This window comes from Falco rusticolus, chromosome 13 (assembly GCF_015220075.1).
Source record: "Falco rusticolus isolate bFalRus1 chromosome 13, bFalRus1.pri, whole genome shotgun sequence".
Taxonomy (NCBI): Eukaryota; Metazoa; Chordata; class Aves; order Falconiformes; family Falconidae; genus Falco; species Falco rusticolus.
The window spans coordinates 25,675,255-25,702,334 of NC_051199.1; the positions used below are offsets into that span (position 1 = coordinate 25,675,255).

Below are 27,080 nucleotides of genomic sequence, written 5' to 3' on the forward strand. Positions count from 1 at the left end.
CTAAGAAACCTACTGGGACTACTTCGTGAAAGAAATGGATACTATAAAACTTATCTAGTCAATTTGAAACACTCATGGTTTTGAACAACAGCCTTTAAACGTAACTTCAGGAATCTTCTTAAAGCAAGGGAAAAGAATATGTTGTTGCTCTTTTTTAAAAGTATCACTTTTTCAAAGCAATTACAGTTGTTTCCTGGGTGCCTACCACCTGATTTCCAACAGTCCTTGAACAGAGAGCAAGGCATTCTGTTACAGGACAACCGATATAAATTTGAAATACATTTAGAGAGAAGTCATACCAGCTTGTGGTACTGACTGCTACTAATTACTGGTATATGTAGAGTATTCGAATAATGAATGTTTAAGCTTCTTTAATGCAGTTTTTCTTTTAAGGCCTGAATAATGCCTGTGAAAAACACAGAACAATGAGCTGGATATATCTAGAAAAAATAACTTTGGAGTATGTCTTGGATTTTTTTTTTGTTTGTTTATTATTACTTCTGGTTTAGCCTGAGTCTTGGTTGTTTGTTTTGTTTGTTTGTTTTGTTTCTTCCCTGTAACAAAACACACTAGTAGAGAGAATGCTAGCTACGCTGGTTCTGAACTCATGCTGGCTGAGCATAAATGCCTGAAGACCTGTCTCACCTGCCCAGGCAGGAGAACGGAATTTAGGAGCATTTAGGAGCCCTGCGTTACCACAGACATGCCCCAACCCCAGTCAGGGTTCACCAGCGGCCTGAGCTCGGCTCTGGGCCAAGGGCGACGCACCGCACCTCTGGGGCGCGGCTGGCTGGCACCCCGAAGGAAGGCGCAGCCAACCAGCTATGGGAAACATAAACTAACCTGCAGAAGGGTGTCAAAACCCGAGGCGTTTAGTTAGAAAAACTGGCTCTTTGGAGCTTTCACAGCCCGAGACCCCGCGGCGGCTGCGGGGGGCGGGTACCCTCCGCCCGCCCCAGGCCGCGCCACCCTCTGCCCCGGCGCTGCCCCACGGCTGCCCCGGCGCTGCCCCACGGCTGCCCCGGCCGCCAGGCACCGCACGGCGACCCGCGACCCGCAGCCCGCTCCCTCACGGGGGCCGGGCAGCGCGCAGGCCCCGGCCGCCCCGCAGGAGCCCGCCCCGCCGCCCGCAGCCGCGGGTCGGGTCGGCCTGGCCTGGGCCGGGCGTGAGGCGAGGGGCGGGCGGAGGGAAGCGAAGCGCCCGGCGGCCCGGACGGACGCGGCGGGCACCCAATGCGCTCAGGCGCTGCCGCCCCGAAGGGAGGGGAGAGACCCGCGGCCGGGCCCAATGAGGCCGCGCCCGGAGCGGGACTTCCTTCGGGGATCCCGCGGCGGGGAGCCGCGGCGGAGCGGTGGTGACACGTAAGTGCGGGGCCGGGGAAGTTGCCTTTGTTCCTCTCAGGTGGCGGCCGAGCCACCGGCCGGGCGGGTCCCCGCGGCGGGGCCGGGCCGAAGGCGCCGCCTGAGGCGAGCAGGGAGCCGCCCCCGCCCCGCAGCCCCGCTCCCGCAGGCCGCGGTAGCTCGGCGCCGCTGCCCGCCGCCTGCCGCGGGGACCCGGCGGCCGCCCCCTCCCGCCGCCGCAGGGCCGGGCGGGCACCGGGCAGCGTCGCGGCCGCAGCATGCGTCTGGGGCGCCCGCCCCGCGCCGCGCAGAGTCCCGCCGGCCGCGCTGCGGCGCGCAGGGCCCGCAGGCAGGGGGAAGCCGCCCGGGGCGTCGCGGCCGCGGCGGTGCCCAGGGGCTGAGGCGCTCGGCCGGCCCCTCCCTCCCTCCGTCCCTCCCTCCTCGTCCTCCCGGCGCGGGCCCGGGGCCTCCGATGTCGCCGCCTCGTCGTCCGCCGCCTCCAGCCGCCCGCTGCTAAGCCGTGAGGGGCGGGGGCCCTCGGGACCCCGCCGGGGACATGGGCAACGGGATGTGCTCCCGAAAACAGAAGCGGATTTTCCAGACCCTCCTGCTCTTGACGGTGGTGTTCGGCTTCCTCTACGGGGCGATGCTCTACTACGAGCTGCAGGGCCAGCTGAGGAAGGCTGAGGCCACAGCGCTCAAGTACCAGCAGCATCAAGAGTCCCTCTCGGCTCAGTTACAAGGTACCTACCTCGGCAGCAGCCTCTGCTGCCCTTTCCTAAGGCTTGCAGAATGCCCCCCTCCTCTTCCTCCTCCTCGTCCTCTGGGCTCCAGCTGTCCATCCCCCCCCGAAGTTTTGCTGCTTATGCGCTTCTCCTCCATCTCCCCCTCCAGCCTGTGGGGTTTCGGTAGGATCCTACCCCCACTGAATTCAGTGGGAGCTTTTGTCACGGACCTCCAGAGAGCTCTCCTTCCCCCTCACTCCCACACATTTCATAGAGCGACTCTTACTCCCAAAGGACTGCACGTCCCTTGGCAATTCCTGGTATGAATGGGAAAGGCAGGCATACTGCTCTGCCGCTCATCTAACAGTACAGACCACATCCAGCTTTGGGACTTTGGCGTGCTTCTGTGTTGTCTTAGCAGTCTTAACTTTATGCTGCTGAGAGAACGTTCAGCTGCAAAAATGCAAAGCTGCAGTTCCTGGGCAGCATAAACCTTAAATAGCTCCAGGAGGGTAGAGAGGACTATTCTCATAAAACGTTTCGTAAAGGGTATTTTGAAAGTCAAGTTCTAATTGGTTATTTGGATGACGCTATTCTGTTACTTTTGGAATAACTTTTAATTACTTGGCTTAAAGCTGCCACGTGAATACAGATCCTTGTGTATCTTGGTTTGAGGATGCAGCAGTTGTGGGCATCCTGTACTTGAAGATGAAAAGATGCTGATGTCTGACATCTGCGTGTTTAGAAATTGGATGCAAAGCAGCAGATATATACGTGAAACAGCCATACTCTAGGAAGTGCAAGACCTCAGCGCCTCTCTAAGTGTCAAGTCCAAGGTTATCAGTTTGGCATATACAAAGTCCAGAGCCAACTTTCAAAACTCTTCGGAGTTTTATTTCTCAAAACTGTATAAAACAAGAACAAGAGTGGTCTGCTCTAGCAGCTGTAACAGTACTTAACTTCAGGGTGATCTTCAGCCATACTTTTCACTGAGGAAGCATACAAAAAAACCTTGCTTAGAAGCATACAGTTTTTATGCAGAGAGCATAGAACTGGGCTTGTTCTGTTAGATTCTTGCAGTGAATTGTTACTTGAATATGTTTAGCTGTGATCTGAGACCATCGTTACTTAGTGTTTTGATTTCAAGCCATTTCCAGGTAATGCCATGGAAAAATTTGACAGAAACCTTCATTTTAGTCACAAAAAAGGTGCAAGTGTTTGGCTGGGAGATGGGTATGTGGCAGATGGCTAAAGGGCTACTTTTGCTAGTCTGTATATTTGCCAACAGTATTTGAAGAGGACACAGGAACATCTTGTTCTCGAGCTAAAATTCAACAAGTCAGCTTTTTCTGTTGCTCTGGCTATACCAAAAGAGGAGCATGCAATAAACTTTATCCTAACACAGAGGAGAGATTATCTTGATCACATATGTTGGGTCTGGACTGTTAGTTTAAACTTTCTGTGTCCAAAATGTTATATTGAGTAGTAAGTGCATGGAAGCAGCAGGCAACTAGTAGCTGATAAACGTGGTGACAATGCTGCATTTTGCGTTGAGTATTCTCTTGCTTGTTTCAGTGTATCAATGAGAAATGTAAAATACAGACCAGGATCTGAAAACGTTAATACATTTAGAGTCGCAGAACAATAGACTGGTTTGGGTTGGCAGGGCCCTTAAAGCCCACCTAGCTCCAGCCCCCTGCCCTGGGCAGGGCCACCTCCCCCCAGCCCAGGTTGCCCCCAGCCCCGTCCAGCCTGGCCTTGAGCCCTGCCAGGGACGGGGCACCCACAGCTGCTCTGGGCAGCCTGGGCCAGCGCCTCCCACCCCCACAGCGAAGAATTTCTTCCTCATATCTGACCTATATCTACCGTCTTGTAGTTTAAAACCTTTCCCCCTTGTCCTGTTGCTACAGACCCTACTAAAAGGTCTGTCCCCATCTGTCTTATAGGTCCCCTTCAGGTACTGGGAGGTTGCTATAAGGTCTCCCCGGAGCCTTCTCTTCTCTAGGCTGAACAACCCCAACTCAGCCTGTCTTCACAGGAGAGGTGCTCCAGTCCTGTAATCATTTTTGTGACCTCATCTAGACACTTGGATTTGATTATCATTTCAATAATTTCATGTGGTTCTGGGACCCATGCCAATGTATCAACCCTATTAAGCAGGAGATGTTATCTGTGCCTAGTATGGTAGAAGTAAACCTTGTTTAAAAAAAATAAATTACTGGCAATTAAGTCACAGAATACAAGGAAGAATGTAATATAACAATAAAATTGGTTCCTTAGATTTTTCTGCGTTACGGCAATAGCTAACATACCTAAAGGAGGGTGAGGCTGAGAGCCCAGAGACATACTAAATGCAGTAGCAAGCATTAGATGCCTCATTTCCCACCAAAGTAAATGGAAGCTATATGCCTAAGGACTTCAGAGGATTTGGGCCTAGTAAGCTAGAAATAAACTTTTCCTCCTTGTGTTTCCCTGTACGTTTAATGGCTCTGGGATGGCCTGCCCTGTATAATCACTTGGATTTTTGCAGTAGGAGTTTATTAGTGAGGAGAACATAGAGAATTCAGGAGCTGTGCCTGTGCCCAGCTCACCTGGAGATATACAAGCACCATGCTAGCTGGTAATATACAACACCAAAACCATTTCTGAACTTTGCCTATGTAACTCTTTGATATGGAACAACAGGAAGGAATTTTCTGTAAACAAAGACTTTGAAACAACATAAAATGCTAACAAAATCCTGTGCTTGCAGGTGCAGTATCTGACTGCACTTTGAACTTTTGATTTTAAATGGCCTGGATTTTAAATCAACAATGTTTCTGTTGCCAAGAAAAAAAGACCTCTGAGGGTATCTAGGCTACATCTCTTTGCTGTCCTTAACAACACGAGAGATTATTATTTGAATTACATTTTATTGTTCTCTAAAAGTATAATTGCTATGAAAGCAGTGCAATTTAACTTTTCCATGCTGTGTAGTCAGGTTCTCTATAGATAGTGGTCTAGAGATAACTTTGGGGCCTGAAGTATGATGGGAGCACTCTGAATTTTTTTTTAAACAGGAACCAGTTAAAAGGGCAAAGTCATTGACATAGCATTGCCAGGAAGAAAAGAGGGTGCTGTATCAACAGTAATTGATTTCTTAGTGTTTGCAGCTCTCTTCTATGTGATTAAATAAGACTCTAAATCTCATTACAAGCTGAGGAGAGAACTGAACCTTGGATTTTTACTTCCAGAGCAACCATTTCATCAATACGCTATTATTGTTTTAAATAAAAAATGAAATAAAATAAAAGGCAACTTCTTGAAGTTGTCCTTTTGAGGATCCTGAGGCTGTATTGTGCCGGGCTGGCTGTGCTCCTGGAAGGCCAACTGGATTGAAACGCTTGGATGACAGTGAAATATTGCCTGTCTTCTGAATTTTCATTGGGTTTTGTTATGACTGCTGGTGCCTGTCAAGACAGTTGCTTTTCTGATTGTACACAGAGGAGCACTGTTTGGGCTTCTGGGTGAAATTTGAGTCGGTTTGTGAAATGCTTAGGGATCATAGGCAACTCCTCAGCTTTAGGTGTTAAGGTTGCAGTTTTCAACCTGAATGCCTTTGGTCTGCCCACAGTATTAAGAAGGATCCTCAGATGCAGGTCAAAGTACAGCCTCCCTTCGCTTCCGACTGTCCCCTCTACTGTTTTCTTTTCTCTCTGCACAGTTTTTTAGGTTTTTCACCTATGCAGGTAACAAGAACCTTCTTTTTGGTACTTGCCAGCTCTTCATGCCTGAATGAGCAGAGCTTTCTGTTTTTGCTTGAAAAGCCAGTCATCTTAGATTTTTATCTTTTTCATTGCCTTGTTTTGCTCAAATGCAGCACGTGAAGCAGGCTAAATCTTCTGTATGCATGGGGAAATAGCCCTTTGATCTACCAAGACAGAATGCACAGATCATGAAAAATGGTGCAGGAAGAGGTCTCAAAATCTTTAACCCATGCATCTGTGACTTTGCGGGGAGTTCTGCTTCTTCTGGTGTTTGCAGCTTCAGCTGCAAAATATTTGTGCTTCTTGAAATTTCAAGACCAGGGTGCAACTGGAAGGATGGCAGACTTGGCAACAACATGATAAGGATAACAGGTTTGGAGAGTCTGGGATCTTAAGCTCACCCCCTTTAGACAGATCACGTTGTAGAAGATTTTTCTATTTGAAAGCTGAATTTCTCAAAAAAAAAGAAAGTCAAACTTTGGCATCTTCATCTCTTTAACAAAATTCTGATAGACATGGAGAAAGTAGGGCTGCTTTTGTAACCCACAAAGGGAATACTGGAGGCAAAATTTAGAGGTGACGCAAAATTTCTTGGCTGCTAAGAAAACCTAAAGTCATTGTTACCTATAAGGTCTTTAATAGAGAAGTGGATCTTGCTGCTAAGCTGATTATTTTTAAATCTCATTCTCTGAGCATTATATGTTCAAAACATGAAGATAATCTTATTTAGTATTTCTTAAAATGATGGAAACAAAACTTGATGCTCTTTGCCTGCTGTCAAACTAAGTTTCAAACTATTTGCTTTATAGGGACGGACTTCAGTTGCTGGAACAGAAACACGTTGACAGCTGTAGATGAACCTGATTATGTTTTTGACTGCTTCAAGATTGAAAGCACCTACAAATGTCTTTTTAGCCCTTAGAGCTTGTCTTCTCATCTTCTGGGTACCAAGTAACCCCTTGTGTACTATTTTAATCTTTTTAATTTGTTTTAATCCCTAATCCTAACAACAGCCTACATTTAGTGCCTTTTACTACCTTAATTTTCCTGCTCTGTCTCTTGAGGCCTGAACGTACCTGATGGCTTCAGGCAATCGCAGTGCAGTCTGAGACCATACTGTAATCCTGGGAGCCAACCCAGCAGGGACTCTGAACTTGAGAGTTCAGAGTTTGTCCTGCTGTAGATGAGGTGTGGATTTCCTCAGAGCGGTCTGATCCAGCACTAGAAAGCACCAGCTGAGAAGGAAATGTAGAATTCCTCTGTGCCTTTTGTGCCATTTGTCCTATATTGAGGCTCCTCCTTGGAGGTGACCTGCTAGAAGTTGATCATATCTATAGCAACTCTAGGTATAGGGATTCGCATAATGCATCAGAATATTAGATCACAGTTCTGCGTAACTTTAGCGGTTAATATGTAATAAGTCTGCATGCTAACTATGTAGGTACCAAAGCTGTTCTTAGTGAAGTACATACAGATGTGCATGTAACCCTCTTTTATAGTACTCTGTTTAAGCTTGTACCGTAAGTTGGCAGAACTAGGAAGAACTAACAGTACTTTTGATGGCTTATTTTTCACGTACATCATACAAGTAGAGCTACATCAATGCAGCTCCTGCATGGTTTGATTGTACTCCGTAACAGCAGCCTAAATTCCTGTCATTCCTATTAGTTTCAGATTGCATGTCACACTATGGTGCTTATTCTGGTTGTGTTTTATTGCTATCTGAGATCTGAATGATCTGTGATAACACTGTAATAGTAGAGGTTAGTTCTCTGTGTACCATTGGCACGTGGGTGTACTTCAACACCCAGTACAGTACTGTGTGAAATGGCAAACACAGCATCTCTAATTCTGTTACCTGGCTTCCTGACATGGTGTGCTTTGGTTTGTAACCTCATCTAAGAACCTGTCTTTTGTACTTCCATTCACATTTTCCACTGGGTATTTAATGTTCTAAATACTTCAAGCACGTTAAATGTTTTAAATAATTTATGCAAAATTTTAGTATGGAAGATCTATATGCTGTGAATGCATATATATGCATTTGTATGTACCTATATGTATGTGGGAAGTGTATACTTAGATAGATATATGTCTGTTCTGCAGCTCAACTTGAAGACTTTGGGTTATCTGGAATGATAAAGATTTCTTCATAATCCAAGTACAGAAAAGGTGCTACAGCTTTGTTTAGTTCAGTTAACTCAGAGAGCTGGTTTGTTGCTTCTAGGTCCATAGGGATTAAGAGTCCCAGCAGCTGAATTCTATGACCTGAAAGATAAATCAAGCAAATGCCTGTGTTTATATTCTTTTTCATTCCTGTAATTTGTGCCCAGATGCCCTTACAATCACTTTTCCTTGTGGACGTAATGCTTCTAGGATAAATTTCTACCTGTGCTGCAATGTTACATCTGCGCCCAAGTTGGAATCTGGGCTGGAGATCAGAGAGCATCTAGTCTGAAGGAATATTAAGCAGCATGAGGTAATAGAGTGATTTTGTCCCCTGGGTTTTGCTGTTCCCCTGCCTGATTTAACACTGGGCCTCGTAGCTAACAGTATGATGTAAGATAGAGCCAATATCCTGAAACTATTTGTTACTGATGATGATTTAATCCTTTCAAATCTTGTGAGCGAGTGATCTGTTTGGGTTTATGAACACTTCAGAGCTGAGGGAGGAGGAGGGAGGCGAGATGGGTGGATGCTTTGGTGAGTTTTCCTTCCAGCTTCTTTGACAGTCATCTTCTGTCACGTATCTCTAGCAGGCAAAGGTTTGACAGAAGCTTCTGCATCACCTAAAACATAATCAGCTTTGTTGGAGGGAGACGAGTAGAGAAGCAGGGGATGAAGCAGCCACGGTCATGATCTGACAATTGAACTGCAAACTGAGCCAGAAATCCTGTAGTCAACAGTGCAGTTTAAGCGGTATCTGGCTGTGCTAAGCACACACCGTGGGAAGAGTCCTGGGAGGGTTGTGACTTTGCAGTGTATTGACAAAACTTTAAAGTTAATACCTGAGAGTTACGCGTTCCTGGGGTTATTGCTTTACTGTAAAAACCAAAGCCTAAACAACAGAGTGCAACTACTTCCTTGCTTCCTACATGAGTAAAACTGATGGAATTCTTAAGTCTTGAATATGATGGTTCAAACACATTGTCTCATTGGGCTGGCTGTTTTGCTGGGCTTGTCAGCCTGTGTATCTGGGTGGGGCAGCCGTATGAGTAAGACTTCCACCCACTCTGAGGCTTGAGCGTGCATTGTAGCATCTCTTGTCTAGTGGTGAGGATATTGCCAGCCGTTTGTGGCTAATATAGTTCACTTCACTCATTTTGGAATAGGATCCTTACATAGAAAAAGTAATTAAATCTCTCCTGCTGAAAGTCAGGTGCTGTTTTGAGGTTTAATGGTAATTTAGATTACTGAAAAAATGAGCCATACAGAACAACTAATTAAGGAAGAATCTTTTTTCGGGTGGGTTTTTTCTTGGGATATTTAGGATGCAGGGGCATGAATTTCTACTCATGTTGGAGCCTGAGGTAAGGACTTAAGGAATTCAGCATGTTTGGATGCTGCTCTTTGTTTAAAGAGAAGGGTCTTTTGAGATGGGTACAATTCTGATCTTTTTCTGGTAATCTAGCATAAACCAAACTTCCCAAGATTTTCTAGTATGTATCATTAATTAGGAAATAAATGAAACTGCAATTACTCCACCTCTTCCTCTACATTTTTTTTTCTCCCCCCTAACGTATCTGAATTTAGCCTAGTATCTTATTTTTCTGAGGTGACTCAGATCCCCGAGTTTGGCAGTCATTTCCAGGGCTTAATTACAGAGATGTTGAGAGAAGTGCCCCTGGAGGGCATAGGAAGAAGTCTGTTCCTCTCCATGCCACCATGCTGAACAATGCCATTTTCAGTGTTTCAGTTAATCTGTCATACTTGGATGCATATTTTGAGGTTTGACAGCGATCTTCTGTTACCAGAAAAATAAAGAATGAACCACTAACTCAAACTATTGATTTCTGTATGCAGCTTTTGAAACACACAACTGGAGCTGACTCCAAGTCCCTTGTGTTAAAGCTCTGGAGAAGTAATTTAAGGAAGCAGTTTAGCAGTTTTGTAAGGTGATAACTGTAGCTATTACACCAGTGTTTGCCGTATTCCATTACAATAAAAATGCAAATGTATGTTTCAGTTAGGAGAGACTGTTAAAACAACATGTGTGTATATATACAGATTACATTGGTTTTCTTCAATGTCAATTTTGTGCTAGTTTTTGAAAATATATATATATATTTCTATAGATCCTAACACCATGTAGATAGAATTACTGGACTGCTGCATGAAATTGAAAAAGGTCTAAACCAGTTTCTGAGAGAAAGAACAGGCCCTTGATTCCTGGAGCTGAGAGCTGAGTCGACCCAGACATTCAGAGATGATGTGAGGAGGAAGCTGTTGTCTCTGTGGCTCTTCTGAATGTTTATGGGTTTTCTTCAAAATCATCTGGTGTGTCATGACAAACATGGCAGAATAACAGAGAGAAGAAAATCATAAAAAGGGAATGGAATTTTTTTTTTAGAAGTAAATCTGCTAACCTTAAGGATGTAAGTCTAAAATCACTGCATAGGTTTTGTTTGAACTGCTTGCATTTAATCATCACTTAAACCCCCCAAACCTTTAGCATAGATGGGTGTATAGAAAACAGCATAATCTGACCCAGCATGTCCTAACTGTGGGTGGCACCGAAGGCTGGAAAAAATCTTTTGTGGAGTTTGCAGGAAATCTTTTCTGAGATGGAAAACATGATCTCTTTCTTAATAAAAGTCATGTCGGAAGCCTAACTGTTAGGGATTAAATATCTAATCGCATTTAATACCTTTTCTCAAACTTTTATTTTTGACGGCTGCTATTACAGTTTACTGCTTCAACATGATAAATACCTTCCTGCATCCCAACATATCTTGCAATTTGTTTTTAAATCTGCTGTTTCCTAGGTGTGTTATTGACTTCCAAGAAAGGGAGTACATGAGGCAGGGTGGAGTAAAAGGATTCTATTAAATGTACATGTTTACTTTGGTTTAGAAATTAATTTTCCTGTCATCCTTATAAATGAATAGAGGCCACAACTATTAGAAATATAAACGTGTTTCTGGGGCAAACCGCGTTAGTGTGCCAAATTCCCCAGCATTCCCCCATTTCCAGAACTGCAGTCAAAGCAAAACTTTTATGATCTGCAACGCTTCTCCACGTTGCGTTTCAGATTTCCTCATTCCTTTTTGAGGATGCAAAGCTGAAGGTTTGATAGGCATGTGAATTTTCTTATATGCTTATCTGAACTCTCCACACATTCCAGAGCTTTTTGAAGTATCAGAACTAATCTGTCATGATTAATTCTGATACCTTGTCTAATCTGTTACCAAGCTCTGCAATGTTAGTGTGGGGAAAAACTGCTTGATAGAAGGCAAGTTTTATAGAGAGCATCAGTGATAATTCTTGTCCTGGGCAAGACACCAGGGACCGACTTGGAGTTTGTAGAGCCAAAAGCAGGAGTCTCACAGCTTTAGTTGAGTCAGCTGTGAGCTCTAATGGATTCCCAGCACCCAGTGACATGTCAACTATCAGGATACAGGTAATTCCCAAACCGTTCTTTGGTTTTTCAGATATATTCCAACTTAGCCAGAAAAAAATTCCAGTGTTCCAAGATTGAAAATGTTGTACAAAAATGCATGTAGTCATTTCTCTCTTATCTTTGGGTAGATATCTTGTGGTTTATGACTAAATTTTGACCCAGGTGAAGCACTTGGTCATCTCCATCCACAGCTCTGTGTGGAGCCGTGTTAGTGGCGTTGGTCCATCTCGTTCGTGTAGAACGGCTCTGCACTGGGAGCTCAGTGCAGCGGGATGTCCCTCTGCACTCAAGCTAGCCAGACCCAAATATCCATAATTTGCTCAAGTCACATTCTCCAGTTCTAGTTTGTTACTGTTAGAGGAGCAGGCTTATTTTAATTGATAGGTTGTTTTTTGTGCAGACTCTTTGAAAGCAGATGTTACACTTTCTCCTCATGCAGCTAAAATCAGTGGTAGGTCTATGACATGAAAGCCCTGGATATGAAGACCCAGATATTAACTACAAACTTCTCTCTTAAAATTATTAATACTCTGAACAACATAAATGGCTAGAGAATTAAGTCAAAGCAGTGGTTATTTTTAAGCACAACTGCTGATGCATGGTTTAATTTGCTAGGAGGAGTTCTGCTCTTTTGCAGTGACTGGCTGTAATTTGACAAAACTGTTGCTTGATTGTTCTTCACGTGAGTAAATTGAAAAAGTGTAGGAGTTTGTTTTAAATTAAACATAATTGTTATACTGCATGCAGTGCTAGTTATGGTTTTCAGTGAGCAAAATGAGAACAGTCCATCCCTGCCTGTATGCAAAACTGTTTCATAATTAAGCCAGAAATATGCTTGTTTTTCACACATGATCAGTTTCATCTTATGCTGGCTTCTATTTCTGTCCTTTTTGTATAAATTCAAAACAGAAAACTTTAAGGGCATAAAATATGAAATAGCTTCAATATTTTGTTCAATATATTGCAAATATATGGTTTCTGTAATGCTGGTTTTTTGTGCTATACTTAAAATACAGGGTTCCTGGTCTTTACTGTGGGAACGATTCCTTTGTTTCTTAGATGTTTGCAGTGTCGCTGGAGTATCCATTTATTGCTAAACTCCCAATTGAGATTCTTTTGAAATAGATGGAGTGTATACGGTGACCGGTATGGATCGTACTGTGCTGGGGAGTCCTGATACTTGTCCAGGAGCTACCCACAGTCTGATGATCAGTTTCTGATAAGATTATCAGTAGTGAAGTAGTGGATCTCCTTGTTTGTAGCCTGATTCCCTGACTTAATCAAACGCAGAGCTGGAAGCTTGGGGAGCAGGTCTTGCTATATTAATAACATGTTCTCCTAGCATGAAATGTTAGCATCAGATGAGTCAAGAAATAATCTTCCGAGATCAAATTTTTAATTATTGTCATTGGACTAGAAAATCTATCCTACATCCCATATTGAAGGGATTCTTCATTGGCTCATGGAAGTGTTTTACTCTCAGCAGAAAAGCTATTTGCTTGGGTTCACATTTTAAATGGTTCTATTTGCAGTGACAAGAATTGGAAATTAACTGTATTTTTATAACAAGTTTATGTTCTACAGGCCTTCATAGTGTTACTAGAAAAGTGCCAGTGTGGCTTACCACACGCTGCTGGTTCGGTTCAACTCTGCCACAGTCTGAGAGAAAATAACATTGAATGTTGCCAAGACTACTGAAATCTGCCGGTTTCAAAATAGAAGTATTACTGTAAGCTCAGAGAAAGGTTGCAGAATTGCGTAAGAAATAATAACATTGAAACTAATAAAATTTCTTGCATCGTGTATATTTAAATCCCAATGTAATTTTTATTTTCTAATATGTAAGATAGTGGGACCTGGGGCATTTTAGACTGGAGTCATGCTTCTGACAGGCCAAAATACCAAAGTAACGCAGTTATAAAATCGCTGATAATGTGCAATAGGAAATACTTTCTTTTAAATATACAGTAATGGCTTATTTTGCTTAATAATAGTTTTACTGCTTAGAGGTGCAAAGCAAAGATAAAAGAAATAACCGTGATTGTTAAATAGGCTTGCTTTCATCACATTGACTCCTGTGTTGCAATTAACGTTAAGCAGTGGTTGAAGTGATGTAATCTTCTGAGGACCTATAAAGCAGCACACACACGCTTCTCCTCCACTTTATTTTCTGAATGAGAAAAATCTCAAGTACTTGATTTAATTGGGATCAATTCAAGAACTGTAAAATATTTCCTTGTTGAAGGCAAAAAGTGTTTTAATTAGCTGTGATGTGTTCAGTTATGAATCTGGGCTGTGCTTTTAGAGGCTGGCTCACCTCTCTGTGAGTTTGTTGTTCTTTGTTCATTCATGTAGGTTACATTATATACGTAACTTAAACAATTAAACTGATACCTGCAGTTATTCCTGATACCTGCAGTTATTCCAGCCTTGGAATAGTGCATATTAGCTATTAGATGACAGTGTTTTCCCTCTTTTTTTTTTTTTTTCCCCCGTCCCATTCTGTTAAATGGAACATAGAAACAAGGTTCAAGTATTTGTGCAAAGACAAGTACAAAATTAAGAACTTGCCCTAGGAAAAAATTATTTGTGAAGTGCCCCATCGGTGCATCATACCAGTAGGAATTTGTCAAATTCCTTATATAATAGGTTCCACCTCCCACATGGGAAACCTATAATAGGGAAAATGTTTTTCAATGTATTGTTGCTTTAAGATTCTTGCTCAGACTTCTTATGTCCAGGCTGGTGGTGAAGGAGGAGAAATCCCCTGCTGTAGTACAAGAGCCTTGTAATTTGGACTCTTCTTGCCGAGGAAGTTCCTGACTGGTGGGAATAATTTACGTTTATGGGAGATAAACTCTTACAGGTACTTACAAAATCTGACCTGCAACCTACTCCCCAAAAGAGCAAGTGAGAAAATATGGAAGCTATGCTTTCTCAATAATTACTTTCAATCAACATCTTAATTACATTGCATGTTATGGGACTTCTATCAGAGAAAAACATCCTGAACCAATCAGTAAATGAAGTAGAAGGGGAAAGGTGTAGGAGGAAGGTTTTCTTAGCCATTTTGGCCATCAGAAGGGCTATTTTAAGACATCGCCAGCTTTGTTCCAGTATTTCAAAGGGTAGCACACAGGAGGTAGCAGTGGGGACGCGCTGCCTGGGAGAGGTGGAGAGACATTGCTTGAAAAAGCAGGGTGAAGACAGGAAAGCCAGTGCTCGGCAGAGGTGCAGTGAGCTGCGAAGGGTACAGAGCACCTAAACCCCAAACTATTGCCTTCTCTTTCTCCTTTCTTCCTGCCCTTATGGGATTGTTGTGCTGGGTCTCCCCCCCACTTCTTAAAACACTAGGAGGAGCTGAGGAAAGTACGCTTGCAAAGACAAAGTGAAATGGAAACTGTTACCTCTGAATCCATTTGTGGTTTGGTCTGTTTGCCAAAACGCCTATTTCCACCCCAGACTGCAGAGGAGGGGAAACCCATTGTGGATTTTCATTTCTCTCCTGAGTTGCTATGCTACAACCACTGTTCTTTTTGCCTTTTTGCAACATTATTTGGCATTCATGATCTTTGGTGCATAGATAAAACCATTGCTGTAGTGCTGCCTTTTTTTTTTTTTTTTTTTTTTCCTCTCTCTGCTTCTCTGAAAGCTTACTTGCTGGTAACTTTTTGAATATTCATTACATGCTTGTTTTGTTGCAGAAGATGTTGATACATTAGTTCATCTTGACTGATGCCCTTGACTTTAGAAGATAAATAGGGAAGTAGAGATAGGTGACAAGGATTGATTAGCAATGCAGCTTCTAAGCCAAAACGTAAACACTTTTAGATAAGCCAGTAGCTAAAGAACCTGCAGAATGCACCTTGGTGGAATTAAGAACACGTTTTAAGGTGCAAGAAGAGTTTTCTGTGTCTGTCAAGATACAAATCTTTGTCTGATGCTTCCTGCTGAAGGTTTATGTTCACCAATGGTTTACTTCTCAGAAAAGTAGTTTCCTAGTTTTGAAGGAAAAAATCACACATTCCATTAACATAAATTAATAACTCTAAAAAAGTGTGCAAATTATAATTTGGATAGTGAGAGGTACTTGTGTAAAACAGCTTGAACAAATACAATTGTACGCTTGCAGGAGTTTTAATTAATATCTTTCCTTTGCTGCAGACTTGGTAGGCTATTTCAGATAACGATCCTTCAGTTTAGCACAATGAGGAAAGGGTAAATGGGGACCGATGTGCCCCATTGCTAGCGAGAGACATCCGAAACTAGATGTTCAAAGCACAAGCTAAAAGAAATGCTTCTTTAGAGGCAGTTAAATGCGGAGACTTTCTGCCAGAGGATGTTGGATGTCCTAAATACGCATGGGTACAACAAACAATTAGACAAATTCATAAATGTAAAATCCATTTTGGAGTAGTTTACACAAAAGACCTGCAGGCGCCTTGGATAGTCTTCAGGAGCCATAAATTGCTGGGAGACGGTGCCAAAGAAATACTGTAATCTCATTGTGTGTATTCTGTATTGGGGATCTGCCCTTGTCAGGTCTTGAGAAATGGCACAGTTGGTCTGTTGGACCTCTGATATGACCAGGAGTGGTTGTCATACTGTAAGTATCTAGAACTAAGGTTGTCTGCTTTCTGTGATCAGACCCAGGGCAGTCCATCTTCTGCCATGCTGCCCAGCACTGCAGGGCTCTGCCAGTTGTCACTGCTGCTCTCTGAAAAACTGTGCAAGCTGGCACCACCACCAGAAGAAATTGTTACACACCCTGGCCCCAACTGCTAGGTCCTGCTGGGCCATCACCCATAGCAGTGAGAGCAAAAGAAGGAACTGTAGGAGAACAAGCAGCAGAGCCACCTCTTCTCATAGCAGTGTCGGCTCAAATGGCTTCTAGAGGTTGGCAAAGATGCTGGAGCATCTTTTCAAAAAAACACATGGGTATTGTTGTAGGCAGTGACCCGGCTGGAGGGGACCACAACACGCTGCATGACACACTGCATGACTGCTGTTAGCTGCTCTGCTGAGGGTGTTGGGCGTTGTGCTATCAGTGGTGCTCCTAAAACCTCAGCTTGTCGCTTTTTGGCTGAAGCACTGTACACAGACCGCATCTTCATTCATCTCCTAGCCTCATGTGGATATTGTGACTCAATTAAAGAAAATGCATAAATAGATTTTAAATCAGTGAAGATTAAATTTTGCTCTCAAACTGAAATGATTTGCTGACGAGCACTCTCTGATACCCTAGCCTTACAGAGAAGCATCCAGCTTAGCTTTATACTTTAGCTACCCTAGCCCTTCAGATGATTTCTTTTGTTCTTCCTGCCTTATCTCCTTAATTGGGGGATGAAAAAAAGCCTCAGAAAATGCCAAATCCTTCTTAGATTGTACGGATATTGCGAGGACAAGGTGCTTTAGCGTATGTATACTTGCTGTCAGCACATGCTTACTAAGAAATGCAGGGCATTCATAGAATCACAGAACCATAGACTGGTCTGGGTTGGCAGGGCCCTTAAAGCCCACCTAGCCCCAGCCCCCTGCCCCGGGCAGGGCCACCTCCCCCCAGCCCAGGTTGCCCCCAGCCCCGTCCAGCCTGGCCTTGAGCCCTGCCAGGGACGGGGCACCCACAGCTGCTCTGGGCAGCCTGGGCCAGCGCCTCCCACCCCCACAGTAAATAATATCTAATCTAAATCTAGCCTCTTTTCGTTTAAAACCATTCCCCCTTGCCCTGTTGTTCAGGCCCTACTAGCAAGTCTGTCCCCACTTTCTTTCAACCCCCCCTAGGTGCGGGGAGGCTGCTCTAAGGTCTCCCTGAGCATTTCATTGTGCATTTGATGGGTCTTCAACAGCGCTGTGCTGTGAAAGGATACTGCTATCTGGCCTCTACAAAACAGAAGGCTGCAGAAAACGGAGTTGTCCAAGGTTTGGGGTCAATTTAGGAACGGATCTCAGGCTCTCCGTGTCTTAGCCTAAGCAGCCTGCCTAGGGTACTACTGCACCTTTCAAAGTCGTCCTGCTCTTGTGCATCTCTCTTCCCTCCTTGTGACAGTTTCTTTGCTGCAAGGATTTACTCTGGCAGTAAGGTTGTCCCGTCTTATGTCTTTGTCTTTTTACAAATAAGGCAGGAGAGAATGAAAGCATGGAAAATACATACCTGCATGCCGAAGAAGGAAAGAGGATTTGGTAGCTTTCATGTCGGTCCGCCTTAGCTGACTGTCACCATAAACAAATCACACGGTTATCACATTCTATGTTTATGCAATGGAAATAAGCCAGAATCCAGGATCAATAAAGCATGCAAAAAATAAAAATAGTTACTGTCCCAAGAAATACAAACAGTCCTTTATCCTATAACCTCATTTCACTTGTATTTTCCTGGTACGTTCTGTGCCAATGCTGTCTGGGTGTGCTGGGGGTGGGTGGTGGGTTTTGTATATTTTACTTTTAAAATGCATTGTGTACAAAATTTCTCTTTTCAGTTGTATATGAGCACAGGTCAAGATTAGAAAAGTCATTACAAAAGGAAAGGCTTGAACATAAGAAAGCAAAAGAAGGTAAAAATGTGCTTTTCACTTTGACATTTAAGATAACTTGATTATTTTAGAACGTAACTTCAGATGTATTTTGTTCAATTTTAAACTAGTTACCAGTGTGTAACACGTTAGCAGGACCACCCTGGCAGATCTGTGGTGGTCTTTTTAGTACGTCTTTCTAATTACATATATATTTTGTCTGATCTTTTTAGTACTGTTTACAGATCACCACAACATGGCATAATCCACACTGAGAATGCGTCTATATCGATGTACATAAACCTAACTTGTATGTGGAGTATGGACGTGTGTAAATCCTGTTCTGGCATGCTGCAAATTTTACACTCGTACCAAATTCAAGGGATCTTTTTCTGCATTCCATCAATGTGAAATTAGACTCTGAATCAGTATTTTTACACATGCTTAAGGGTAAACACATGCTTACGTACCTTTTTCTGATTAAAACTAAGTTCTAGGTGCGTGTGAGGGGGAAAGGTTGGCACACGCTGTGTTTCTTACACATCTGCCTTCTATGAAACTTCAGCAGAATGCAATCCTCAGAGTTTTCTCCAAGTCTTTGGTTGTTCTAAATGCACTAGAATTTTCAAAGTAAGACTGTATTCTTCCTAAGACTGAGGACTCAGCTGCTGAATTAAAGCAAGTACTTCAGCAAAGATAAAGAACCTGTAAGAAATTGTTCTTTACTGTGCAGTCCTCAGCAGCTTTCTGGGGCCATCTAGTGTACAGCTGTCCCGTTGCTGTGCAAAGGCGAGTCGGCATTTTCAAATCCTAAAGAGGATCAAGGAATAAAAGGGGAAATTTTTTTAATTTTATTTAAACTTAGCCTAGACTTTCATACTTCTTAAAACATACTATTTATTTTTTTTTTTTTTAATCCTAATACAATAATACAGGATTTATAAATGTCCTTTTCCTTTTGAATGATGTTACTCGGTCTCTACTGAGAGAGTTCGTGTAGCAGATTTAATTACCCACCTGTAGTCTGTACCCCTTATCTCTCACACTAAGGTATGAAACTCTTAAATGAAAATATTTTGTCAAAATTTGAGCATTTTGTTAAATTCTCCATAGTCGGTTTCTTTTTAAGATCTTTTGGAAAATTGTAACTGCATAAGTATTCAGCTCTTAAGAGAATTTATGTACGCAACAGTGATGTTATTTAAGTACAGATTCTAATCTTCCTGGCTTTTTTCATCAGTTTTTTTCCCTTTTATGTTGTAGATTTTCTTGTTTATAAACTAGAAGCACAGGAAACGCTAAATAAAGGAAGGGTAAGTCATCATTCCTAGTACAAGTTTTTAATAGTTGATGCTATTTGGGTTGCAAGAAACAGGAAATGCTGTGCAATTATAACGTTCAGAGGAAGAGGTCTTACAAAATACTAATTGAAAGAGCTCTCATTTATCCCATTTCTACTCTGCGTGCATAAGTGCTCTGCAAATCCCATTTATTTGAGCTGTAGTAGGAGATGCTAATATCTTTCCAGAAAAATTAATTTAGAAAGCATCTTCCTGTTTATATTACAGTAGTTCAAACATAATGTTGCTATTTTTAAGGGGAAGGGGGAATAAGAAAGCATTAGAAATCTTTTTGTAGCTTAGTCCACAGGGAAAAGGACAGAGACAACTTTGTAGCACCTGGTCTTTGAACTGGAAAGTGTGAAAACATCAAGAAACTTTGTTTTATATACCAAGTGCCAGAAGGAAAGCTGTATCTGGCAAAGGACCCAGAGACCTGTAAGGAACTCTTCATAAAGCCGGTGAATTAGGATTTTACGGCTACTTAGTGTCGAAACAGGGGAGCGGTTTCTGAGCTGAGTAAACTAAGTTAAAATACATTGTTGCTGCAGTAAGTGCAAAGTATATATCTGCTTGCTAAGTTCCAAACCAGGTAGAGAGATTAATTTGTTTCCTGGGGAGCTGTGTCCCTTGGCTTGTGGCTCCTGGGTGACTGCATGTCCAGGGCTCAGAGGAGTGACAGCATTGTTCTGTTTAACACACCGGTGTTCTTGTTTTACAGCAAGACTCAAACAGCCGATACAGTGCACTGAGTGTACAACACCAGATGTTGAAGGTAGGTCACCGAGGTTGCCAGTGTCCTGTGAAATGGGCTTTCTGCTGTGTCGGGGAGATACGGCCTCGCTGGCTTCTGGTGGTTCTCTCCAGAATGTCCGTCCATCGATGGCGCCTTCCTCTTACCGCAGTACCGTTAAACGATGATTTACTGAAGTTTTTCCTAGTCAGGCTTTCCAGTGGGTAATTTAATCTTATCAAATGCAATTACTTGTGTGGAATGCTGACTTATCAGACTTTATGTAGTTTGGCATGTAAGGATTTTCTTAGACACATTCAGCAGCTCCCAATGGGACAGTGCAACTGCAGGGTGAGGTGACGTAGCCCTAGAACAGGCGGCTACTCATCACAGAGATCATTTTGTGCTTGAAAGGAGCTGCAATATGCATGCTTTGAATAATAAACTTCTTGTTATGAATGCTTCCTATTCATCTGGACTTATTTAACAAACTGCCAAAGACAATATTAACCAGATATGCAGATACAGAACTGTTCTTGGTATTTGCAGAGTCAACACGAAGAACTGAAGAAACAGCATGCCGACCTTGAGGAGGATCACCGAAAACAAGGAGAAGAGTTTAGCAGAACCTTCAGCGATCACAAGGAGCGATACTTACAACTGCAGCAGGAAAAAGAGCAGGAGATCTCCAAGCTGAAGGGTATATGTAACCTGCATCTGGCTGCCCGTATTAAAATGTGTAGTTGTCATCGTGTTTTGTGTGATGTGAGACAGAAAGGCATTTTCTCTGTTCTTGCTAACAGGTCATTCATGTACCTTCCTCCTGATAAGTTACAGTTTAGTCTTCTGTGACCTTCTGTGGCCTCTTTCTGAAATCTGTTCGTATGTGTGCTTGGTGTTTCTATCTGTATTAGAGAAACAGTAAGAAACACGGCACTTAAAAGCCCATCAAGTGCCAGAGGCTGACTTATCCAGGTTTTCATTTTTAGTTCTAAGACTTGTATAAAACTGGAAAAATCGGTTTGCCTCTACTCTTTTTTTTTTTTTTTTTTTCAATTGAAAGGCAATCTAAGAATTTGTTATTTCTCTCAGCGATTTAATTGTGCTTTTTTATGAAGTGACTTTACATACATTTTAGACCTCATTTGCTCTACATGTATACCTTGTCTGAAACATGTCGCACCTGTACACCTGGACGATGAAGTATTCGTTATTTACTCTTGGCATCCAGTTTCCTATTAAAGAGATTCTTTGCAGTTGGCAGACCTATTTGGTCCTAATTACACAATTGCACAGAACAAAAGGATGGGGCTCTCCCCATCAAGGGCCTTCAGCCACTTTCTGCCATGTGTCACTAACACATGAGTTAGTTTTGGAGCTGTCTGCAGTTTTGTCTGCACAGTATTTTGCAGGCAGAGGCTGTGTTTATTAGCTCTGCTTTGGCACCGCACCAGCGAAGTCATACAGCTAGCTCTTGGACTGAGCTGGATTGCAGCCTAGCAGCTTGGAGTGTGGGAAGAGCCTGCCTGTGTCTGCTTGCAATATTCCACATCAACATAATGTAAGAAGTGGGAAGAGGAGCCCCTCTCCCTGGTCCCAGAACGTAAAGCTTTTTACGTATGCCGGCCATCTGGCTGCTTCTTCCAAAAGAATGGCTTAGTCCCACCACAAAATTCTCACTCACCAGATGCGATGTGGGAGAAGAGGGGAGGGTGGCTTCCTCTCTGCCTTTTAAAGATTCAGATTACCATAATGAATTTTGCTGTCTGCAGGCCCCAGTGTGAAGAGCAATGCATAATTCCAGTTGCAGACTGGGTGCACTAATATAGATTTTAACCAAATTTTACAACTTTCTGCTTGAAAATGTAAGGTTTTTATAGGGCTGGGGAGAGATTAACATAAACAAACCATGCAATTACTCTAATCCATTTTTATTGTAGCAGTTCTGTGGGATTTTAGGTGGTTTGTGTTATAGCCTTAATTTTGGTGTTTAATCTGGTATTATAGATCTGACTGGGTTTAAATTCTCTATATCGTTTCTTTTAAACAGAATCCTTATATAACTTACGGGAGGAGAACAGGCAGTTGAGAAAAGCTCACCAAGACATTCACACCCAGCTACAAGATGTCAAGGTAGGCTTTACTTTGGGGAGAACTTTAAAGACCTTTAGGAAAATGAAACATTTTCCCAAGTTTTAACAAGCCAGAAATGGGCTATGCTGGAGACTTAGAGTTTCTGATATGTGGCAGAAAGGAGAAGAATATGGCTGAACTGGATTTCTTTTCTTTTGCCACCTGCACTTTAGGTACATGCTCATTTGAAAAAAAAAGAAAAAAAAAAGAAAAAAAAAAAGGAAGACATGTATTTAGTATAGAAATTGGAAATTTGATTTTGCAAGTTAAGAATTGGGTTTTGGCAATCTAAGTTTGCTGAAATTAATGTTTTCCAGCTCTGTTTTTTAAAAAAGTGTTCATCAACATCTACTCCAACTTCTAACTTTATTTTATAGTTACGCAGATCCTGGCCTCCAAGTTTTTTTCCCTGGCATGCACGCTTTCCCTTTTTAAAGTACATTCCGTGTTAAATAAATAAATGCTGTCATTCCAACTCGGGATTTTCTTTTCGAAATAAATCGAATGATCTTCCTAGTTCAAAATCCCCCAGGCTACCTAATTTACGTGGAGAATGAACTTGATGTGAAACGTGTCATGTTCTTCTTTTTGTGTAGCAACAGCATAAGAACTTACTCTCCCAACACAACCAGCTTGTAGTGACTCTGGAAGACCACAAGAGTGCGCTAGCCGCCGCACAGGTCAGCGAGGCGAGCCGCTCCTGCGAGCCCTAACCTTCTAACCCTTGTTTCTCCGAGTCCAGCCGACTGCAGCGCTGTGCATGTAGCCTTTCGCATGGGGAGTTTGCAGTCAGCACCATGCTGCACACTGCAGGGAAATGCATGAGTTAAAGGGTTGCTTTTAAGAAGAAGCTGCAACAAATCGTAGGGCTGTCGGAAAATAAAAAGCTATATTATAGGCCCAAGAATGCATGTCTTACTGATAAGAAGAGTATCTCTGCTTCCATGAGAGCTGTCAAATACCTTTCTTTCTCTGTCTTCTCTGATAGAACGTCTGTTAGTTTAACATCCCACACTGACATTCACATGTATCACTTAGAAAGACCTGGACGCTGGTGCGCTATAAAGTCTCTTTATGTGTATGGAAGGTTTATAAGGCTATATACATCACGGCAACCGACGTAGAGTATATAGTATGTATGGAGGAACGTAAACTGCAGGTGGAATGTAAATAAGTTTAAAAGAAGCAGAAGCATTACCTTTCTTAAATGGGATTTTCAAGTGAACCCTCCGTGAAGCGCAGACTTTGCTAGAGTGTTGCAGATTCAGTCAGCTGTGCCAGTACAAGCTGTGTAGGCCACTGGGAATCTGAAAGTAGAAGTAATGTTGGAGCAGAGGAGGACTATTGGTGAAAGATCAGAGGGCAAGGCAATGAGGCAGTGTAAAGTTATTTTTATTCCTGACTAATTTTCTTAATCTAAGTGTTTTTACAGTCCACAAAATCATTAGCAGCATTAAAAGCATTGGGTCTCCTTTTTTTCCCCAGTTCTGTTTGTTGGGCATGTCAATATGTGTAGATACTCAAAAACAGTGAAAGACCAGGAAAGCCCCTCATAGACTAAATATATGAAGGATCTGAATTTCCAGCACTAAAATATGCTGGCAGCTAATTTTAAGCTCTTTTCCCACTGGCCACGTTAGGTACTTGGTATGTATTTGCTAATATCTGAAATTCCACAAGGGCAGATACAGGGTCTGATTTAAGGTTCACCAAATCCAAAGGGAACCTCCATTTAGTTCTCCTGGCTTTGATTCAGTTCTTTAATTAGAAAACCTGTGGCGCACAGAGCCTTTCTATCTGCAGCCAGAACGTGGCATTTATCAAAGGGAGAACCTTTCCTTCAAGAGAAGGAAGGTCTCGCACATTCTTTCAGAACAGAAGGTATTTAGCACAGTTGCCTAGTTTCTCCTGCAAACCAGCTACAGAAAGTTCACAAGGGATTATTGCTTAGAAACACAGGTCAATAAATGACCCCTCTATTTCGAAGTGTATTCTAGACATTAAATACTAGTAGTCAATACTGCAATAATGAATCTGTGACCTGAATCTTTAAGGCATTGCAATCTTTGTACTTTTCCATAGCTCAAGCAGCCAGACAGATTCATTATATATTTTTATAAACCCTGTCTTTCTGCCAGTATTAATACCTTTTAAGCTATGGCCTTGAATCACGATGTTCAGCTTAGTGACTCGTGCAAGTGGCATGGAGTACCTGATTCTGATCTGGACGTGCACTGTTTAAATATACCGGTGTATTAGTCTTTCTGCATGGTCAGTGAGTGGAAGGGGGGGGAAAAATAAAAATCAAGAGGCCTGCATTTTAGTCTTATGTGAAGTAAATACTATTTTTTCCTCTAAAATTTCTTATTGGACTCTCCAGCAGTTAATCAGGAAGCAGAAGTATCCCTCTGGAATGACAAGAGTAATTACTGTGCATTCTGCTTTGCTTTTAGGCCCGTCTGTTTTAATGGATGCCATAGTCTTTTGAAGATGCTTCGAGGTGCGTCTAGCTTCAGAGCTGGTACGCATTGCATCATGTCAATCTGTAGCACTGTGGATATTGTTCTGTATGAGTATTATGCATTGTACATCAATGCATCATGCGTGTCTGCTGTACTATTGATTGCTATGATACCACATAACACACAAAATGACGTACACAGTCACCAAGTGGAACCTGTAGCCAGTTTTTAAACTGAATTTTTAAAAGGATTATGAAACGCACCTCTGACTTTAAAATGGGTAGTAAACACACCCACCACCTCCACTGGAGCAACAGAGAAACCCTTTTGTGGGTCACCACTTTTTGTATATGCAGCTGATTGGCTTTTATAAATCCTGTCTATCTCAAAAATTTTACTTTATAACATACTCTTCCTTGTATGTCTGCTGTATAGACAGGGACCGGTGTACCAACCGGTCTGGATTCTCATGGTGGACTTCAGAGCTTTTTGAAAGTATCCTAATCTTGAACAAAGTTAAACAGCAAATCAAATTACAACATTTTACCGTTTCGTTTCAGGAAGACTTTAGACATTGACATTTTCTCTCTTCTCCTTTTTCTTTTTTTGCTCTTCTTCTTTTTTCCTTGCTCCTCACCAATGGTGTACTATGACTTTATTTGCCTCAGTACTGTATGTTGGCTGTTGTCTCGTGTAACACCTGTCTAAATGTTGAGGATTTGGCATTTTCATGACGTGTATATATACTTTAAAACTACTGTTTCTGAAAGAACTGCACTTCTTTCTACCAGTAAAGGAGAAGTTGTGGTGCGCTCGATTTCCCTAGCTTTAGTCTGCCAGGAAAACTGCATCATCCCCTTTTGACAATTCTCCCGCTTGGCATGAATAAGACAAATCTTTCTCTTTGTCCCACAGAGATTTTTCCAATATACTTTATATGCATGTGCACTTTGGCTGAAAAGATCGTGATGAGTCGTTATTATCTAGTGTGTGGAAATAACCCATTTTAAAAGCTCCCATCCCTTCTTCTCCCCGGTATTTGCTCTAATATGAATATTGAGTCTTTCTACCATGTGTCTTGCCAGCAAGCCTACTCCAAGGTGACTACGTTTTATTGAGAAATTGGTTTGAACATACTATAATTAATGTGTTGACTTTAGTCCCAGGTGGAGGAATACAAACAGTTGAAGGACACACTCAACAAAATGCCAAGTTTCCGACAACCTGAGAAGTTAGAACGACCAGATGAGCAACCAGAGGTGCGAGTGGCGTCTCCCCGCAGTGACCTCCCAATGCACCATGAAACCGTGGCTGAAGAGCACGAGGAGGTATAAAGTACTGACTGGCTACAGATGCTATAGGAAATGGTTCTTATTCAGCAAAATACTAGCTCTGTGCTTAATGTCTATTAGAAGCGTATGTTTAATTGTACACGTTTGTCAATTATTGAATAAAGTGGTAAGGAACAGTTTAATCTTATTGAGTAGTAGAAAAATACATTCACGAAGACCTTTTCTCATTACCACTTTAAACTGGTTTATGTAAGCTGCTTTAAGAAGTTGCTAAAGATCTTAATTTTTTGAATAGTAAGTGGTCTCTATAACTTTAGATATCTCCTGTGTTACAGAACAAGCTTTAACAACTTCTGAAGAAATTGTCTTTTCATGTGTTTTATAAAGTTCCAGTTTCACTTAAGTTTAGTATCTTTAAAATTAACGCTATCTGATGTTCAAAAAGAAAAAAGCAATGTTGTGGTTAAAATCTAGAAGGTACGAAATCAGTTGTGGTTTTGTTTGACAAGAGTTCTTGGCCAGCAGAACCTACAGGAAATAAAAATACAAAGCTTTGTAGATACAGGATTGTAGGAGTTTTTTGTTCCACTTCAGATAAAATGAAGCTTAACCGACTTTATGATGCAGTTGTACAGCACCTTGCCTAGCTGCGCAGCGCCAAGAATCAGCTATTGATACCGTCTGGCGGGAGGCTTAGCTTGTTCCAAAGCAGGCATTTGGCTCTCCTGATAACAGCTTCGCTACTGCAGGCTGGAGTAAAGGCATCCGTATCTGGTCCTTGGCTCTCTTGAAAATAAGTAATCCGTAATATCTTGTGCACACGTAATCTTGTGTGATTTTTGCAGAACGAGAAGCTAAAAGAGAGAGAAGAAATAAATACCCAGGAAAAAGAAGATGGAGCTGAGCCTTTTCATTTGCAAAGAAGGGCTAATGAAGGCCAGCATACCAAAGAACTGAATATCCAGGAGCAGCAAGAAGCTGGAGAGGATGACGAGCAACGTGTTGATCAAGTCGAAGAGGAACGCAAAAAAGAACTTGAAGAGGAAGAAATGGAGCAGGCAGGTCAGCCTGAGCACTTGGAGGAGGAACAAGATCAAGTACCAGAAGAGCATGACTGGAAAAAACAGGAACAGAAGGAAGAGGAAACCAACATGTTGGGCGATCATCTTCATTCAGAGG

The 27,080-nt window shown here is 42.4% G+C and overlaps 1 protein-coding gene and 1 long non-coding RNA gene across 5 annotated transcripts in view; both read left to right on the forward strand.

Annotated features, from left to right (window-relative positions):
• Positions 1–1,310: 1,310 nt before the first annotated feature.
• Positions 1,311–27,080, forward strand: part of GOLIM4 (golgi integral membrane protein 4) — a 36,659-nt gene continuing 10,889 nt past the window's right edge. The window contains exons 1-9 of one of the 4 annotated variants that reach the window (XM_037406581.1): positions 1,311–2,084; positions 17,909–17,983; positions 19,205–19,254; positions 20,003–20,056; positions 20,564–20,714; positions 22,065–22,147; positions 22,744–22,827; positions 25,770–25,937; positions 26,747–27,079. In XM_037406581.1, coding sequence (XP_037262478.1) covers positions 1,898–2,084; positions 17,909–17,983; positions 19,205–19,254; positions 20,003–20,056; positions 20,564–20,714; positions 22,065–22,147; positions 22,744–22,827; positions 25,770–25,937; positions 26,747–27,079 — 1,185 coding nt within the window. In that variant the 5' untranslated portion in view covers positions 1,311–1,897. The remainder of the gene's footprint in view (positions 2,085–17,908; positions 17,984–19,204; positions 19,255–20,002; positions 20,057–20,563; positions 20,715–22,064; positions 22,148–22,743; positions 22,828–25,769; positions 25,938–26,746; position 27,080) is intronic. The other 3 variants (XM_037406580.1, XM_037406577.1, XM_037406579.1) reach the window with 3 other exon arrangements.
• Positions 6,067–13,235, forward strand: LOC119156601. The gene is made up of 2 exons (XR_005107230.1): positions 6,067–6,184; positions 6,622–13,235. It is a non-coding gene; the product is annotated as an uncharacterized LOC119156601 (long non-coding RNA).